Source organism: Meles meles, chromosome 14, assembly GCF_922984935.1.
Source record: "Meles meles chromosome 14, mMelMel3.1 paternal haplotype, whole genome shotgun sequence".
In the NCBI taxonomy this organism is placed as follows: domain Eukaryota; kingdom Metazoa; phylum Chordata; class Mammalia; order Carnivora; family Mustelidae; genus Meles; species Meles meles.
The window spans coordinates 20887437-20908010 of NC_060079.1; the positions used below are offsets into that span (position 1 = coordinate 20887437).

Consider the following 20574-nt stretch of genomic DNA (forward strand, 5'->3'; position numbering starts at 1 on the left):
GTCTTACTCCGATTCATGTCTTTCAGAGGCTTGTAGTAGTTTTAGAGTATCTCCCCATTATTCTTTCTGATTGGAACATTGCTTAGCCTATAAGTTTTCAGAACACAAATGCTGGGACAGCTGTGTAAAATAATAACATTTCAGGAGTACTTACTGAGTACTTACTGTATGTTAAGCACAGTTCTATGTGCTAGAGACATAACATCAATAAAACTCTGCGCTCAGCTTGCTTTATTTTATGGGAGCAGGTACAAACACATCCATTTTAATGACTACAGTGATTGCTGTTTTAGAGTCCCTGTGTCTGGTGCTGTGTGGCTCAAGTGTTCTGTGCTGGGGAAAAGGAATGAACATTAGGGAAGGTTTCCTCTGGGAAACAGGTTTCACGTGAGTTCTCAAGGTTGGATAGGCATTTGTCAGGAAGATAAGGGAATTGACAACATCCCAAGTTGAGGGAACAGCAGGTGCAGAGATGTAGATTGAGAAACAACATGTATTTTTGTGAAATTGATTGTAAAAACTTGCATTGGCTGCTGGGTTGGCAGCAGGAACTGCATCGCTATAGCCCTGATCGTGTTGCATGGATATGTGATAAACCTTGTTCACGGTGGCTCACCAGCTCAGCAGATTTTATCTACCTTGGAATTTTTTTCCCAGCCTTTTTACTTTAAGGTGTTGGTGTTTAATTATAAGAGTCTTTTAGTGTTGAAAATATTTGGTGTTTGATTTTAGTCAAGTGTTACATTGTCCACAAATTCATATTTGTTCACAAGGTTAGTCTTTGTTTAAAAAAATGCCTTTCTGTGTTTTGGTCAACTGACTCCTACCATATAAACATATTTTTACTAAATTTTGATTCTCGATAAACACTTGGAAAGGAGCAATATTGCATAATAGTTTAGAAGGTGAGCTCTGAATTCGATTTTTTGGCAAGCCCCTCTACTTTCATAAACCCCAGTTTCCTTAAATGAGGATAAAAATAGTGCCTATCTTACAGGGTCTTTGCGAATATTAAATTAAATTGTTCACATCAGATATTTAGCATAATGCTTTGCTCACCACTAAATATTAGCTATTATTTTTATTTTGGAAGGAGATAAACTGGAAAGTTGTCAACCACAGAGGGGTATTTAGAGTCTGTTATGACTGCCAGGAAAAGCTTGAAAGACATGGAATAGAACTATAATGGGCAAAAAAGATTTATATTGAAGGGACACATGCCAGGGAATAAGGAAGGCAGCGGTGCAGTTGGGAAGATTGTAAGAGGCATTTGAAAGTTAACTTGGAAAGAAGGAGGATTTTTAAGACCAATTGATTCCCATAAGATGGATGTTAAAAAAGAAAATTGACCTTTCATTAAGTAATCATTTATCTCCAAAGTGGTAGTGTCTTTAAATTTAGGAAAAATTTAACAATGTATCATGTTAACCACCAGATGGCACTATATTAACTTTATTTAAGAAACGTGTAAAAGCTTCGCTGACCTTAGTCTTTCTCAAAAGGGAAGGTATCCTGTGCAAGAAAAATGGTAATTATTGAAGTCCTTGAGAGGAGTTTCCACCCGTTTTTATTAGGCAATATGTAGCTGTGGAGTGCTAATGCATTATTAATTTTTAATAAGTCAAGTATAGAAATTTCTTCATAGGAGTGCCTGGGTGGCTCAGATGGTTAAGTGGCTGCCTTCAGCTCAGGTCAGGTCATGATCTCTGGGTCCTGGGATCGCTGGGTCCTGGGATTGAGCCCGCCTCAGGCTCCTAACTCACTGGGGATTCTGCTTCTTCCTCTCACTCTGCCTCTCCCTGCTGCCCGTGTTCTCTCTCTCAAGTGAATAAATTTTTTAAAAAAATTTCAAAAGAAGAAAAAATCTTTTTTAAATAAATAAATTTATTATAAGTAGATTGATGTCTTCCTTCCTTTGGTCCACCTTCAGAATATAAAGTGTTAAAGAATGTAGTAATTTGCTGATTTCTTCATTCTTTATATTTTTGTTACATTTCTTGGAGGTTTTTACACTATTCTTTAATTTGGTTTTGACCAATATTTTTCATATTTTAATTGCTTTTTGACCAGGTTTTTTCTTTTTTTGCTATAGACACTAAAAATTAGGAGTTTAATTTTTAATTTTAGCTAGAGACATTTTAAAATTTTTATATAACTGTAACACTCACCTTTGTAAAACTCATTTTGAATTTTTGACCTTTGTTGGGAAATAATCTCTTTTTAGTCAAAGTATTCTTTCTCTGGGAAAAAGTATTTCACATATATGGATGTCATTGAAGATTCATTGTAGTGCGTGCTGGTTTTGCTTCGAATTATATCTATTGTTGCAGGGAGATTAACATTCATATTAATGTATATGTGTATTTCATATAATTATACAGATCAGAGTCCAGCGTTTGTCAGGCTTGATAATTCAGCCCTACCCCGATTTAAAATGCCAGTGAATTCACCAGTTTCTAACACAGCTTGTGGTCAATCAGAGTAAATAGACCTAGAAACAGAATTTACATTGCTTCTATTTGTTGTGGGTTCTGAGGATGAGTTTTATGTATTTGAGAAGTTAAAAGTTGTGAATTTTATGCTGTCAGTAATCATCGGATTAGAAGTCATTTCATAGAGTTGGTGATCATTTAAAGGAATGCATCCTTTACATGAAACATACAAATTTAAGAGCACAAGGGGAAAAAGAAAAGCAAAGCATTTTGGTTCTAATTTGTTTTAAAAAATAGAAAGTGCTTACCAGGTCACTGCGTGCTTAGAGCTTGGTGGGATGGTACATTTCATCTTGACATACTGCTAGTATGTCACTACGCAGAATTTCAGAGCTGTTTCCTTTTTTTTTTTTTTTAAGATTTTATTTATTTATTTGACAGACAGATCACAAGTAGGCAGAGGCAGGCAGAGAGAGAGGAGGAAGCAGGCTCCCTGCTGAGCAGAGAGCCCGATGCGGGGCTTGATCCGAGGACCCTGGGATCATGACCTGAGCTGAAGGCAGAGGCTTTAACCCACTGAGCCACCCAAGTGTCCCGAGCCGTTTCCTTTTAACTGAAGCCAAACACAAAAACCATGATCTGGTTTCTAGTGAACAGCCCTTTAAAAAGGTTCAGATTCCTACAAATTTGTAGATATTGACCACTTTACTATACTTTCCCTTTTATTTAAAAATATTCCCTCTTCCGGGGCGCCTGGTGGCTCAGTGGATTGAGCCGCTGCCTTCGGCTCAGGTCATGATCTCAGGGTCCTGGGATCGAGCCCCGCATCGGGCTCTCTGCTCCTCGGGGAGCCTGCTTCCTCCTCTCTCTCTGCCTGCCTCTCTGCCTACTTGTGCTCTCTCTCTCTCTCTCTCTCTCTGTATCCAAAAAAAAAAAAAATTCCCTCTTCCAACTTTCTTATGTTTAAAAAATATGGATTTTATTTTTTAAGATATTTCAAAAGTTTAATTATTTTATTTATTGAGAGAGAGAGTGTGCGCGTGAGCAGGGGAAGGGGCAGAGGGAGCAAGAGAATCTCAAGCAGACTCCCTGCTGCGCATGGAACCAACATAGGGCTCAGTCTCATAACTCTGAGATCATGACCTGTGCTGAAATCAAGAGTAAGTCACTTACCTGACTGAGCCACCCAGGCATCCCTGAAAAAAATGTGCATTTTTTTGTTCAATCAGTAGCATATTAAAGAAAGCAGTATAGCTTTTACAGTAGTGGAAGAAATTAATTCTTTTGGAAACCCAAATCCCAAATTTTGGTAATTTGGTTTACATGTAAGGTATGAAATAATTCTTAATGTGAAGTCTGTTGTCTGTTAGAAACTCTAGAGATTTAAAAGTTCATGGGTCTGGAATCCACTGACATTGGATTGTGATAAAAATTTCTTCTTTTCCTGTGTACTTTTAAAATGGCAAGAACTTTGAATGGTGGGTGGGTGTAAGGAATGGTGGTAATATTGGGAAACCAAGGGTGATTCTAGTCAGAGAAATGTGCACTCTTGGCAACTCTAGGCCATCCCGTGATTTCACCCTGAATTGATCTCCTAGTTTAAAGTTCCCTTTCCTGTAAACTCCTTCACTTTAGGAAGTCTTTTTTCTTTTTTTCTCTTTTAACCACAATAGGTCACTTCTAAATATACATTAAAAAGTTTTTACTCTGTATGCTTCATTGGTCAGCAAATTTAAAGAACATATGTCTAGTATTAGAGTCAAAATAAGCTTTTAGGTATGCATAATATGTTCAGGAAAGTTTTGATGGTGGAAGAAAAAAATATTGTTTTTTGGATTGCAGAGTTCTAACTGTAAGCAGTCTTCTGAGAACTAGATATTATGGCCTTTGTGAACACTAGAACATCATGTTTTGGGCTCCGAGGTTACCAAAACCTAAAGAATCACAGATTTTCACCTTTCCTTGATTTTTACTTTTACCAGACCCACTGCTCTGTCCCTTATTGCCATTGCCCCTGTTATCAATCCCAAATTCCAACATTCTTTCTGAGGATTAGTAAAAATAGGGAACTTTAGACTGACTTTTCATTATGATAAATTTATTTCACAAACATTTTTTGTTGTTTAAAAACAGAATTGCTTGAGAGAGTTGTGTAAAGAAGCTGTAGATGTCTTGCTTATCTCAGAAATTGCATGAATAATTGGATATACCCATTAAAAAGAAACACATCTGTTTTTCAAATAACTTGTTTCTTCTAGGTATACCTTAGATGAATTTGGAACAGCCAGAAGAAGCACTGTTGTTCGTGGATTTATTGATGCTCTTACAAGAGGGGGCCCAGGAGGCACACCAAGACCCATTGAAATGCACTCCCATGACCCTTTGAGGTATAGTAATCAGACAGTGTTGTATTGTATTTGATGTTTTTCCGAAGGAACTCTTCACTAACATTTAGTTTTTGCACTAGATATGTAGGAGATATGTTGGCTTGGCTCCATCAAGCTACTGCTTCTGAAAAAGAACACCTTGAAGCTCTCTTAAAGCATGTAACTATACAAGGTGGGTCCTCTGTTGTTATTCCTAATGTCTAAGTATAGAAAAGAACCCAGGGCTTCTCTGTTTCTATTCTTACTGCTGTCAGCTTCACAGAGATAAACTCTTCACACCTAGGTGCCACATTAAGCACCCTACCTAATTTTCCTCTCTGGTTTCACTTTTTTGCTAATAGGCTTCTCTCAGCATCGCTTTTCTGTCACACAGCCGTTCACACTCGTGTACTGGTCCCTTGTAGCCTTCCCATTGCAGGCCTAGACTCCCCTGCCTCACTTTCAAGGCACTTCTGGATCATGTAGCATCCACTGTCTCAGGTCTTCCACGCCCCACTTTAAAGGCGAGAGGTGGTATTATCTTCCTCTTCTTGATAATGAGTAATCAGACTGAGTTTGAGGCTATTAAGCTATACTACTTCTTTTCTACTACCCAACCACTTTATTCATTCTCATGTGACTGTTTTAAAGTTTTTGAATAATTAGTCATGTAGTACTAATTGTACTTAAAGTTTTGGTCTTGCTTTCAAGGAAGACAAAAATGGATGATTTTGAGTCACTATGTCTGTTACTTACAGAATTTCAGATCTTAATATTGTGACTACAATACTGAGGGGTAAATGGAAAATGAAGATGCTCTATTTTTGATAGGAATTAAAGGGAAATACTGTGACTGGTATCACTTGACTGTGTTGCATTTGCCCAGCCCCACATCCTTTTGGCTCACATCGTGATCTCCAGGAGAGGCTAGTGTATAGATGGGGAGGATCCTTACTCACCCTTCCTCATTTTTTTCACTCTTTGATATACAAATTAGACTCAGCAGGTATGTTTGATTGGCACAAGGTCTGAACTTTTTAAAGTTGTTTTCTGTTATCCTAATTAACCTAGTTTAAAAGAATGAATTTCTTAAAAGATTTTTAGTGAAGTACAGATGAGAGGCAGTGTGAAGAGGTCAGAAGAATATAGATCGGAGGTGGATGAAATGGGTTATTCTTTGGGAATGGCTTCATTCTTCCAAGCCTCAGCTTCTCTGTGTAACAAAGAAGGCGGTTGCAGGCAGTAAGTGCCAAGTACACAGGAGCTTGGTAAATTGTCAGTATTTAGTAAATGCCAGTTTTTCTGTTAGATTACAAGGTGTGCTTTCCATCTTTAAAAGCTCAGCTTCTGTGTTCAGCACTCCTGCCCAGATTAAGACGTTTGTAGAACAAATACTAACACATCTTCACATCACTTCCTTCAGTTAATATGTTTCCTAGTCATTTTTTCCTATGACTCATACATTTACTCTTTTTCACAAAGAAGTAATGTTCATTTTATTAGTCAGCAGTGTAATAAATTAACAAGGCTCTAGACCCAGATATTAATGTAATAATGTCCTAACAGATACTGAACTTAATAAAATACTATTAATGTTATTTTAAATGTTTGTAATTAGTGCCATTAATCATATGCATTATTGTTTCTTAGTTTTTTGAATGTATGTGTAATATGGAAAAAAAATTTTCAGTTATGTTGTAATTAATTGTAGGTGTTGAAGAAAATATCCAGGAGGTTGTTGGGCACATTACCGAGGGTGTGTGTAGGCCTCTAAAGGTAACTATTTTGTTTTTTATATATGTTATATGGCATCTGGCTAAATATTCCTATGAGTTAAAAAAAAAAACAAAAAGTGTTAACAGCTTGAAGTCAAGCTATAATTTTCTCAAGTTAACTCATTAGTGTAAGATAATAAAATACATTTTAAAGTAATCATTGACAGTTTTCTAAGGATGAAAATTTGAAATATTCTTAGTATGCATATATTCACTTATTTTTCTTACCATATTATGTTTTCCATGGTAATTTATGTTAATAAATTGAGAAAAAGTCCCTTGAAATAACTAATCTGTGAACTTTTTTTTTTTTTTTTAAGATTTTATTTATTTATTTGACACAGAGGGAGAGGCCACAAGTAGGCACAGAGGCAGGCACAGAGAGAGGGGGAAGCAGGCTCCCTGCCGAGCAGAGAGCCCGATGTAGGGCTCAATCCCAGGACCCTGAGATCATGACCTGAGCCAAAGGCAGGGGCTTAACCCACTGAACCACCCAGGCGCCCCAAATCTATGAACTCTTAACAGAAATTCTTTTTTTTTTTTTAACAGAAATTTTCTAAGAATGTGTTCCATTTTCTATGTTTCAAGCATTGTACATTTTTGTCTATTATAGCAATAAATGATGATAAATATGAGGATAAAATAACATAAGTTTTATTATCAATACATTTATAGTACAAGGAACAGAATTTGAAGTCAAACTTGGGTTAGAATTTCCACTTTGCCACTTAATTGTGTTCACTTGTTCGAGTTGCCTCGTCTGTTGAACCTGTATATAAAGACCTACCATGTGGTTCCTGGCTGGTTCAGTCTGTTAAGCATCTGCCTTTGGCTCACGTCATGATCCCAGGGTCCTGGAATCCAACCTCTTGTCGCATTGGGCTCCCTGATCAGTGGGGAGCCTACTTCTCCCTCTCCTTCTGCCCCTCACTGCCCTGCTCCTGCTCTCTTTTTTTCTTTCTCAAATAAATTAAAAAAAAAAAAAAAAGGAAAAGCTACCATTAGGGGTGGTTGTGAATCAAATGAGAAAACTGTGCAGATGAAGTACATAGTTTCTGACATCTACTAGGCCTGCAGAAGATGCTATTTTTCTCTATTAGTATTTATGGAATACTTTGTATTCCATACAAATTCCATGTACCATAAATTCCATGGTTTACTTTCCTTGTTGATTGACTTCAGTTTAGTATGCAGAAATTGAAATCCAGAAGGTTTATGATTTATTTTTACCAATAACTAATTTTAAAACTAATTTTTTGTTTGTTTCTGAGATTTTCTTTGGTATCTTATTGTTTATTGTAGGCAAGAAAATATCAGACTGCACACCTTTGTAATAATTGATTTACAGATTTAATTGTTACTATAATTTGATCATCTTAGGATTCAGTTGCATATTCAGTAAATAAATAGCAAAACATTTTAAAATTATTTTACTTAGTTCTCTCAAATGAAATATTAATTTGCCATAATTTGATTTTCAGACATTTATACTCACGTAAATGTTGCTTGTTTTGTATACTAGCAGTTATTGGAAAGATTAAAAAAAGAAAGGAGAGAATAAAAATATTTCTCTTTCTACACTTTGCATATTTTTTTCCTAACTACATAGAGTTAGAGGGAACTCGGAGTCATAACAATGAATAAATTGTGTTGGTAAATAAATTATATTTTATCTGCCTTATTTCCCTCTACCCCCTTCCTTAGTTAGGATATTATGTTCCTTTTATTACTGATAACTTTTTGTTGTTGTTAAAGTGATTGTATACAATATAATTCTAGAATCTGAGGGTTGGAATGGACTTCAGTGTTTCTTGTTCTGGTCTGAGTAAGAACTGTTATTATGATGTTAAAAATATTAAATTAATAATCTTGCTTATATGAAGAAATTTATACCTTTGGGGTTTTTTTTTTTGTTTTTTTTTTTTAATATTTTATTTATTTACCTGACAGACAGAGATCTCAGTAGGCAGAGAGGCAGGCAGAGAGAGAGAGGAGGAAGCAGGCTCCCCGAGGAGCAGAGAGCCTGATGTGGGGCTTGATCCCAGGACCCTGGGATCATGACCTGAGCCGAAGGCAGAGGCTTTAACCCACTGAGCCACCCAGGCGCTCCTATGCCTTTGTTTTAAAATGTACTTCATTTCATCTTTCTAAATATTTATGTCCCAAAAGGTGTTTATAACAATTGTAGGGCATTATTGTGACTGCCTGTGAAATTTTAATGTCAGATATCAAAAGGTGAAGAAAAAACTAGTAAGCAAGCAAAAATATTTCTACTGTAACATTAAGAAAGAATCCTTTTAGTGTCTGAAGTGACAGAAACCTTAGATCTTTTCATATGATAGTAAATTAAATGCATACTCCAGAGAATATGTAACAGATGTTTATAGAAGTTGCGTGTCAAATTAGCTTGATAGTGATACATTATATGATCCAGCAATTCTTCTCTTCCTTTATATACTTATGACAATTTACATTAGTTTCACAATTTTCTTCCTATATAACCTCATTTGGGTATCCAGTACTCAGTTGATATACTGTAGTTGTCAGCTGAGAAAACAAACGAAAACTTACTTTAACATTTTCTTTTGCAATTATAATCTGAAAATTTTTTATTGACATTTTATATTCCAGTAATATAAAAATTTTTACATTCCATTAATAGAAATTTTTTTTTGTCTTGAGAAGCCACTGAACTTTTCATAATGGCATATGCTGTTGAATCTGTTGGTTAAGTATCTCTCATTCGGTCTTGTTTCTTTGTAAGAGTGAATCCTTTTTAGGAAAGGGGAGATAGTGATTTTTAGAAGCATAAGGAAAAGGTTGTAATGGTAATGAGGGATACCCTTACAAAACTGTGGATTTGGTTTACTCTACCCTGTAATTATCCTTTACTGTGTGAGTTACTAAAGCAGAGCTTCCTAGGTAGTAAACTATATATTTGTAAATGTGTGCATAAGTTATTATTATTTCTAGTTTTTAAAATTTGTGTTTAAGCTTAAAATTGCGTATACTGTGGAGAAGGTGCTGTGGCTCATCAGTGTCAAGCCTGTTACTTTACAGGTATCTTCATTTCAGAGTTGTGGCTGGACTTACCAGAATTAATGTGTTAAATCTTTGTTTTTCAAGTCCATAGGTGGTAAAATGATATTTCTTTTATGTGAATGTTCTGGATTGCAGAATGATCACCAGCTAACATTTGAATTCTCTCTCTTTTAATAAAAACTCAGTGTACTGTATGCTCCGAGCCTCATAAATTATGATGGGTTCTCTGCTGTTATAAATATACTAGAGCTGTCTGTCTACAATTAATATCTTTTATATTTTGTCCTAATAATTACATTAAAATTCAGAAGGGGTCACTTTTATTGATATAATATATAATTTAAATCACTGTTGATCCAGGCCTTGGACCTAGAAAGAAATTGTAATATGAAAAATCATGTTTTTTCATGATTAATAACGTGTGTCATTTAGCTCACTAGTACTTTATGCCAAAAGATGTATGAATTTCATAAACATATTCATGTAAGGGTTATTTAATTTCTGTAGTCTAGGAGTGTTTTATATGCTCATATACATACATTTATAAAATCTGTCTTAGCAAATCACATATGTTAGCATTATGACATATTCCAAAATCTAAGTATAGAGAAACTTCAGTTTTAAAAAGGGTGTATTAAGCATCTGTTGTGTATGTACTGTTCTACCAGATGCTGTAGAGATGTAAAAGAAGCAGAAAACACAATGTCTCTGTTTAGAATCTCATTAGGAAACAAGATGACACAATGTAAGCAGCAGCTCAGAACAGACACAATACGTAAATAAGCGCATTATCAGTGTGATTTAGATGGTATCCATTAATTAGGGAAAAGTAAGGGCAAGATCAGTAAGGAATGGAATCTAATTAAGATTCCTAGTAGTTAATCTTAAGAGAGATCAAGTTAACTTGGAAGTAGATCTGATTATTGCCCTGATAGCCGTAATTAGACATATATGTTGGTGCTCATTTAAGCTTTGTCTGTATTGTCTAATAAAAAAGGAAATTTGGTGTAATAGTTTGACGATAAGAATTCTTTCATTTTTTCTTTTTCCTGTGTATTTGGTGGTAGAGCAGCATTTGCAGTGATAACCTGTTTTTAGGGTTGTAACAGCTGCTTTGCAAATAGTGCTGAGCTAAATTCCTTTATAATCTGGTGAAGAACCTCACAGTGACCTCATCTTTGTATTATTTCTGGTAGCAACTGCCTTGAGTCAAATTCTGTAGGTACTGGATCTGGGTTTTGTTGTTTGTTGTTTGTTTGTTTGTTTTTTGCTTTGTAGAGTATGTCTGTGTCAAAATGTTTATTTTACTATCCCCTATAATTTAATATTCAGAAATTACTTAGAGGGAATTTTGTGATTTCTATAAAAATTAAATTTTATCTTTTTAAATGCTGTTTATACCACCTCTGATTATTGAAGGAAAGTTATGCCTTTAAGAAATTTTGATTTTTTTTTTCACATGTTTTAATAGGTTCGAATTGAGCAAGTGATAGTTGCTGAACCTGGGGCAGTTTTATTATATAAAATTTCTAACCTCCTCAAATTTTACCATCATACAATCAGGTAAGGGAAATGGTTAAATGTGCTTTATTAAATCCTGTGTGATACATCATTTCAGTTAAAGCATAGTATAAGGGTTTTTGTTTTCTGTTTTTTTGTTTTGTTTTGTTTTCACCATTTGTACAACTAAATATAACCAGAAGAACCTCCACACCGTATGAATCATTATATATATATATATTATTTGTGGTATATTTTGAGGTCTGTTATTTCCTTTTCCTCTCTAAACATAAACGTACACACCCTCACACACATGGACGTGCACACATACAGCTTATAACAGTGTAAGTTTATAGGGTAAGTACATATTTAAACCTCTTGCATTAGTAAAAGACATACGTGGCACCTAATATAACTATACATTATATTCAAAACAGGGCACAATAAGTGGCGTGTCCTATCCCCGATGCAGATAATGTAAATTCTTTATCATTTAGCTTTAAATAAAAGCTGCTTTATCTTCTTTAAATAAAAGCTACTTTATTTTATTAGGAACCATTTATTTTCTCTATAATATGATCTTTGACTCTAAAGGGTGCATTTATTTTTACTTTGTAGTGATGGTATACACTTGAGCTTTATTATGTCACTGTAATACATTATTCCATGCATAGTTGTGTTAAAACACTGTCCTTTCAAGCTGTGTGTTGTGTAGTTTCCATATTAATCCATTAAAAATGATTTAATAGTTACTTTTCATTTAGTATGCTAGAATCAAGAACAGAAATCCAATTGTTAAAATCCAAGAGGGGTTATCATAACTAGTAGATCCAGGAGAGGTACATCACTAGTTCAAGAAGCACCAAAAGACTATGGCATTGATGTTACCTACCTTCTAATAGCTGAGGTTAGCCACCCAAGACTTCACAGCTAAGAGATGAGTTTGACATTTTTAAGCAAAACCAACAAGCCACAGGCTATAAAACTAATCAGAGATAGGATTTGGGTAGTCCTCTAACATTTTAGATACAAATTTATTACCACCACTTGCTGTGACTCAAAAGCAATAAATTAGTTTCAATTGTGATGTTAGAGGCTTCCTAAAATAAGAGAATGGTCTGTACTGAGGAAACACAAGAGCAGCTAAAAGTAGTGAACACTGTAACTAATGCTGTATTAGGCAAAAAATCATTTTTACATTATGTAGTAATACCCATGATGGTACTGCATGAAATTTATTATTTGAAGGTAATGATAACTCAGTTTCTAAAGCAAATAATGCTAAGAAAAAAATCATTTGGATTCTGAAGGTAATAGGTTGCTTAGCCTCTGAGAATTATAATTTTTCTGTCTTTGAAGATGATGATTTTGAGGATGACAATTGGATCTTTTGATACATTTTTTTCCAAGTACTTTTTTACTTGTTCTCATATTTCTTCCTTTAGTTAATTAAAAAACATTATAAATGTCACTCTTGTAGATGCTAAAGGAATAGCAGTGAACAGAATAGCTTAAACATATACTCTAATGGGAGAGGGGAGAAGTAGAGAATAATAATTTTAACATGATAAGAGTACTGAAGAGAAATAAAGCAGGAGAAAGTAAAAAAGCATAGAGAGTGACCACATGTGATGAGCAGGTGTGTGCACATGCAGCTGTTTCAAAGGCCTTTTGGTGGAGGGGATGTTTGAGTATAGACCTGAAGAGCGTGAAGGAGTTGGGCATGTAAAGATCTCAGAGAAGAATGTACTTCAGAGGGTACGGTCTGGCCCTGAGGCCAGAAAAAGCTTCCATTTTAGGGGACCAGAAGGAAGGCCAGTGGTTGGAGTAGAGTGAATGGCAGGAGTAGGGATGGATGAAATCAGAAAGGTAGGCAGAGGCCAGATCATGTAGGACTTTATAGGCTATGGTGAGGATTTAGGTTTTATACTGAGTGGGTCAAAGAAGATGTGTGTGTGGGGGGAGATGGTTGTTTCAGTGACTTGAGCTGATTGGTGATATAAGGTGACTCTGGGCATGTATGGATATGGATGCAAGTATGGATAATGTAGTGTAGTGGAGTAAAGGGGAACAAGGATGGTATTTAGGAAGCTGTGTTTTGAGCAGAGACAGTTGAATCAGAGGAGGGTGATAGTCTTGGAGGGGGTGAAAAGTAGTTGTTTCCAGAGATAAGAGGATATATGGACTAGAAAGGGTGAGATGTGAGGAGTCAGGGATGACTTCTTGGCTTTTGATTTGAAGTTAGATGAGTGGTATTGTCATTTGCTGGGAGGGAGGGAGGGTTCTAGAGAGGACAGTTTGATGGGAGTGGATGGGTAATGAAGAGCCCAGCCCACTTTTGACTATGTTGGGTATAGCATCCCTATGAACATTCAGTGGGAGATGTTGAGTGAGCAGATATTAGAGATATCAGGACTGAACCTATAAATCTCATAGTTTGCGGTATGTAAATGGTATTTGAAGCATTTAGGCTAGGTAAGATCACTTCGCATGCGTGTAGATAAAGAAGAGGCCTAGGACTGAGTCTTGGGAAACTCTAGTATTGAGGTTAGAAGAAAAGAAACCCACAAAGGAAATTGAAAAGGAATAGCCAATGATGTTGGGGAAAAGTTGGTGACACAATTTTCAAAAATATTTTGCATCCTATACCACTAAAACTCCGAATGGATGGATTCCATTAGAAGGCCATAGTAAACCAAGAAAAGGAAGATGTAGAATCCATAAAAACAGGGAATATAGCATACTTTGATTACATTTCCTTTCCTGTAAAACTTTTTCTCTCTATAGTTAATAACGCTTTGTTTTTGTACTTCTTTACTTTCCTATGTCCTTATCACTATTTCAGCCCCAAACTCTTAAGTAGACTACATTTTCTCACCATATAGTCAAGCACATCAACCAGTCCTTCCCAACTTCTCTCTCCTCTCCCCTTCTCACATTCGTCTTGAAGACCCCTTTCTCTTTCTTCAGTCTGAATTGGTTGCTCTTTAGGCCTAGTACAAGACTGTGACACAGGGTTTTGTCTTTTTTATCAGCCTGTTCACTCCTTATGTTGAAATCCCTGATGCCTTGGACTGTTCTGAATAGTATTTACATGCTTGTAATAATGTAAACATTGAGTATTTATTCACCAGAACCCTATGACATAACTATTAGGGAGCCTGGGAAAGATGGAGCTTGGGTATGTTGTCGTGGGGGATGAGAATTATGTAAGAGAATTTAACTCTCATCTTCTGTAGCGGAGCTTTTCTATATAATACCTAAAATTGAAAGATGTAATGGGAAGATAAGCATATTGGGTAGAAATATGGAGTGAAATACAAAAGGCATCTACAAGTATCTAGCCCAGTGACTGGTACCTAATGAGTACTTAGTAAACACTAGTAAATTCTAGATCTGACTAATTGCCAAATATGGCTGATAACTCCATTTTTAAAAAAAATGAATGTACATGTATCTTGGTATCTTAATTTTCATTAAAATGCCAGTTTCTGCAGTGCCTGGGTGGCTCAGTCAGTTAAGTGTCCAACTCTTGGTTTCAGTTCAGGTCATGATATTAGGGTTGTAAGATCGAGCCCTGTGTTGGGGGCTACACGCTCAGGGGAGAGTCTGCTTGAGATTTTCTTTCTTCCTTTGCCCATCTTCCTGCTTTCGCTCCCACTCCTTCCCTCTCAAAATAAATAAAATCTTTAAAAAATACAAAAAATAAAAATAAAAGATCAGTTTCTGTATGTATCCATTTATTGTTTACCCCCATTGCTTGGGATGGTATACTTTTATTCAGAAGCATACTTACTTTTATTGTATGTGTAGGTATGTATGAGAATTTCTTTCAGTTTAGTTTGGTGTTTTGCTTATAATATTTTTAACCAAAATGCTTTTTTTTTAAGATGTAGGAATTATGGCTGCCTCTTTAGGAATTTGCCTTTAATTAGCTATTTGCTTTATATATATATATATTTTTAACTATTAATTTGCTTTGTTTGTGTTAAATATATAAGAATTCATTCCAGTTTGTTTCAGTTTCAGAATGTATTGAAATATGTAGATTTAGTATTTGCTTTTATAATATATCATATGTAGCATATCAGTTTTCTCTAAATTTGCTGATTTTCTTTTTGCTTAGTATCATCTGGTATTTATCAGTGCCATTATATTTATTTTGAGACATCTTTCACATTAACAAAAACTTTATCCCCTAACATCACATTTTTAAATGACTTTCAGTACATGAATTTGGAGAATAAAATTGGGAATTGTTTTATATACATGCTTGTCTTACATTTTGGCAAAAATGAGAAACTCCTTGGATAGGTTTAAGAAATTTCATAGCAAATTAAGGAGTACAGAATGTGCTAATAATTAAATATTTTAAAATACTGCCAGATTGTTCATAATTAGTCTAAATACACTGCTATTTAGGCAGCTGTATAAAAATTGAGAAACTATAAATTGGATATGGTGTAAGAGTTTTAATTGAAAGAATAACTCAGTGTTAATAAAATTTAAATATTTTATGAATAGAGCTACTGATGGAATGGCTTCCTTCAAATTAAAATTAGGTCTTGGATAATCAAGAGATGAATTTACTGTCATAGAGAAAGAGAGTTGGATTTGTGTATTGAGTGTCTGTTTTTCTAAAAGAGATTGTGCAACATTGAAACCATTTGTTCATCACCTAACTCTTAAAAAAAAAAACAACCAAACCTTTATGAAGCTAGAGTAGTTGTTAATTCACAGTTTATATTCTATATACACACTTTAACTTATACCTAGATTTTTTATTTATTTAATTTTTTTGTTTTGTGTTTTGTTTTTAGAGCAAGAGAGCATGGGTGGGGGGTGCAGAAGGGGCAGAGAGGGAGAGAGAATCTCAAGCAGGCTCCATGCCCAGCACAGAGCCTGACGTGGGGCTCAGTCTCACAACCCTGAGATCAGGACCTGAGCTGAAATCAGGAGTCGGTTGCTTAACCGACTAAACTACTCAGGTGCCCCTAAATCTAGATCTTTTAAAGGAATTGTACTCAGTTAAAGAATTGTTTTAGCTGCTGTTTTGCAACCTGAAATATTCTTTGCTTTTAGTGGCATTGTTGGAAATAGTGCAACTACATTATTGACTACCATTGAAGAAATGCATTTGCTAAGCAAAAAAATATTCTTCAATAGCTTGAGTCTTCATGCAAGTAAACTAATGGACAAGGTATGTTTGAAAAATTCGGTTCTTAAACATGTGAGGTGAATCTTTCACATTTTAAAAAATGTTTTTACAGTTTTTACATTGGTGACAAAATTTTCCCATTCCATACAATGTTCTCTTGAGTTCTTCCTGTGAACGACAAAATTTATTTTGAGATGGCTTTACTGGATCTAGGTTTATAGGCTGCGTTCCTGGAACAGTATAACATTGAGTCATAATTGGAAGTAAAATCTCAAGCCTTAGTTTCACTACCAGTTTTCTATAACAAAAATTTGTAATTAAAGCAAACTTACTATGTTTAGGTCAGGACTAAGATGACATACAGATTGGAAAACTGGAACTCTCACTAAATGTTTTTTTCTAAACAGCTTGCTTTATATATTTACTCTCCAGTGATCCAGTTTTGTCCTAAAGAAATTTATGCTCCTTTGAGTATATACTACAATTAATTATGAAATTAATTATGAAATTATGAAAATAAGATAACAAAAAACTTCCCACAAAAAATAAATAACCACATCAAAAATCTGAAAGAGTCCTGAGAGCTAATATTTTTCACTTGGTCAGTGCGTTGTGGCAAGACCTTAATGAATGGGTTTACAGTAGCAAATCCTTCTTTATTTTTGTTTCATTAAGGACTTTAGTCTTTTAAAGATGGATCACAATCACTGTGTGTTTTTTTTTTTCTTTTAATCATACCATTCTCTCTGAGCACAGATTTGTAATATAATGTAGAATAGTGAGTAGCACTCTAATCCATAGTTCCCTGGTCAATTTTTATATTCATAAGCTCAGAGATGCCCTAATAGGAATCTGCTTTCTGACCCCCATGCACAACTCAAATTCTTTTGGAAAAGCAACATGAATTTATAGACCTGGCCCTATTTAAATTTTTTCCTGCCTTATGTATTTTTATTTACACCACAAGTTTACTAACAGTCAGTGCTGGTTATGGATGTGTTTATATGAGTTCCTATTTAAACAAAAATTTTGAAAAATCATTCATGCCTACTTTGAACATGAATAAACGTGCTGGCTGATGAGAGTACAGTGGCAAACAAGGATGGTTAGCCTCATGTTGCTTCCTCTTTAGTGGAGAATAATTAAATTAATCAGTGATTGCTGTGGAATCATATATTTTAGGAAAGATGTGCCAAGGGTGATGTGCCAGCACAAAAGAAGGAGCTTTCTAGAGAGGGAGACAGAAGAGTTGAACTTAGAAAGATGTGGAATTTAAATAGGTAGAAAAGGAGGTGGACAGAGGTCATCCTAAATAGAGGAAACAAAAAGAATACACAAGAACACATGCTGTGAGTCACCGGTAAACACATTTTTCATTTATTAAAAAAATAAATCACGTGAAAAGTGGTATAGCATGTAGATAGGAGAGAGGTTGCAGGTTGTAGACAGAATAGGAAAGTGTCAAGGTATTTTTTTATGAAAATACAAGATCTAAAGTAGAGATTCTAGGAAGATCCATGAAGGAACACATTTTTAAGGTGTAAAGGTAAACCTTCAAAATTTGGTGACTGATTGAATATGGGTACCTGAGAGGCAGGAACCTAAAATAATTTCTACGTTACCAGCCTGGGAATTTCAGTAGTAATCACAGCTATATAAAATAGAGAAAGAGGGTAAAATTTACGGAATAAAGATGATATTGCCCATGTTTGGTAGACAGGATACCTTGAAATATCCCATTGTTATTTGTCTAATCTAGTTGAGAGCTGTACATTTGGGTATAGAGAGTTTTACATGTGAAAGACAGTTGAATTCATGGATTAGGATGAGATCACTAGAAGTCATGTTTAATAAGAGTAGAGTTCACAGTACACACAGTCTTGGGAAACCCTAACATTTAAGAGAAGAAAAGAAGCCCACCCATGGTAGAACGCTGAGGGAGGTTGACCGGAGAGGCAAGTGAAAAGTGAGGAAAACGTTTTACCAGAAGAGCCAAAAGAATAGAATTTTAAGGAGGACGTTGTTAATGACAGATACTGTATAAAGAGTTGCAGTAAAACAAGGATAGCATATTTGTTATCCTGAACAACATATAGATGATCCATAACTTAATGAGAACAATTTTAGTAGTTTGGTGAAGGCAGGAGCAAGAGTGCAGTATGTGGGAAAGTACATGGATGTGCATGTTACCCAAAACTTTACCAGTCAGAAAACATTTGTACTAAAGACTGAAAATATAATATGGTAGGCATTCATATTATGAAATTTGAAAGAGAACAAAATGCTATGGTAAAAGGAAAGATGAACTTAAATTTCTGTGATCCATTAGAAGACAGGAAAAAATTGATTTTTTGAGAGATCAACAAAATTGACAACCTTTTAGCAATTTTTTAACCAAAGAAAAAATTAAAAATTAGAGTATCAGAAATAATCCGAGATAAGAATTAACATTTATTAGGAAATACTATATTAATATACAGCAATTTTATCCTAAAATAATCAAAATCTGAATTGAAGACTGATTTCAAGACAATATATATTGACAAGAAGAATGAAAAAGAAGTGGAAAAGTTGAATACACCTTGCAAGGGAAGAAAAACTATTAACATGCTGCTAGGCCTAGTTCAGGTTATACAGATAGCTTTATTCACACCTACAAACAGATAGTTCTCCAGAATTTAGGAGAATATAGAATACTTCCCAATTCATTTTAGGTGTTTTAATGCTGACATAAAAGTCTTTTAAATACAGTTCAGAAGTGAAAAATCAGTCACTTGAAGTTAAAAAAATATATATATAAACTACCTGTCAAGTTGAATTCAGCATTTTATTAAAACCAATATGGGTTATTCTCAGAAATATAAGAATGTTTCAATGTTAGAAATACATTAAATGTTTCAGTGTTAAATACAAAAGTGTTACATTAAATTGTCGGGGGGAATCTTAGTAAATAAGAAAGTAAAAATACTTCCTTAACCATATAAAGGTAAATAAAATTAATAGCCCACATCATAATTAATACAGAAATACTACCAATATATTCTCTTTAAGTCAAGAAGGAACAAGACAAGAATGTTTGCCAGTAACATTTTTAAATAATAGAAACACCAGATTAAAGAAATGAGAGCTATAAGTATTTCAAAGGAAACATTATTTATGGATGCTATGATTGTCTACTTTAGAAACCACAGAGAATTAATTGAGAAGTTGTAAAAAAAAGTAAATGGATTTAGAAAGTTATTTGGTGACAAAGTCAATGTACGAAAATAAATTTTCAGGGAAAGTGACAAAGTTGAAAACACCTGTAATCTATCTCCCAACCTAGACAAAAATTGCCCTGACAGAATTTGGCTAATATCATTATTTTTGAACTCTGGTGTCTAATGGAAGCTTGCAATGTTTAAGGGAAAGCTTGGTCAGTAAATGGTGATCAATTTTGGTCAATTTCTACTTAGCACAGTAGCAATTACCTACCTTCCACCTTCTGGTGCCATGCGGCAGGCAGCTGTGTGCTTGTTCCTGGACCACCTTGCCACACAGCTTATTGAGCCAGGGCTGGCAAAAAAGAGACTTTCCTCCAAACCTCAAGGGGATCTGTGCTCTGATCACACAGGTGCAAAGAGGAGGGCCATTGTTTTTACACTTCCCCCATTGTTGCTAACACCTCCTGAGCCTAGAGTGACTTCCTGGGAATTTCAATTTTTCCCACTCCCTTAGTTTTTCTTTCTTTCTTTTTTTTTTTTTTCCCTCCCCTTTTTGGGCTAGACATTAAAGAGTAGGAATTCAAAAGCAACTCCATACACAAGGATAATTAGAAAGTAACCACACATGTCCAGGGAATGGAGCAGCTCAGAAGAAAACAGAAGATCTTAAGGTTACATCTCAGGCTGATCCTTGGTACAGTGATAAGAGTTTTACAAAACCAAAACAAGGGATGCTTGGGTGGCTCAGTTGGTTGGACGACTGCCTTCGGCTCAGGTCATGATCCTGGAGTTCCTGGATCAAGTCCCGCATCCGGCTCCCACCTCCATGGGGAGTCTGCTTCTCCCTCTGACCTTCTCCTCGCTCATGCTGTCTCTCAAATAAATAAATAAAATCTTTAAAAAAAAATAACAAAATGGGACACCCTGAGAAATGGGGAGAACCTGCTTTTCAGAGTTAGCAAATTTTTACATTGAAATGTTCAGTTTTCAACAACAAAAAAAATTTTTTTTGTTGTTGAAAGGTATACAAAGAAAGGTATACAAGGTATACAAAGAAAGGAAAGTATAGCCCATTCAGAGGAAAAAAATACAAATAAC

At 35.0% G+C, this 20574-nt stretch overlaps 1 protein-coding gene across 1 annotated transcript in view; it reads left to right on the forward strand.

Annotated features, from left to right (window-relative positions):
* Positions 1-20574, forward strand: part of COG6 (component of oligomeric golgi complex 6) — an 88028-nt gene that overhangs the window by 22093 nt on the left and 45361 nt on the right. The window contains exons 9-13 of the mRNA XM_045978229.1: positions 4691-4819; positions 4900-4991; positions 6510-6574; positions 11087-11178; positions 16198-16315. Of these exons, the coding sequence (XP_045834185.1) occupies positions 4691-4819; positions 4900-4991; positions 6510-6574; positions 11087-11178; positions 16198-16315 (496 nt within the window). The remainder of the gene's footprint in view (positions 1-4690; positions 4820-4899; positions 4992-6509; positions 6575-11086; positions 11179-16197; positions 16316-20574) is intronic.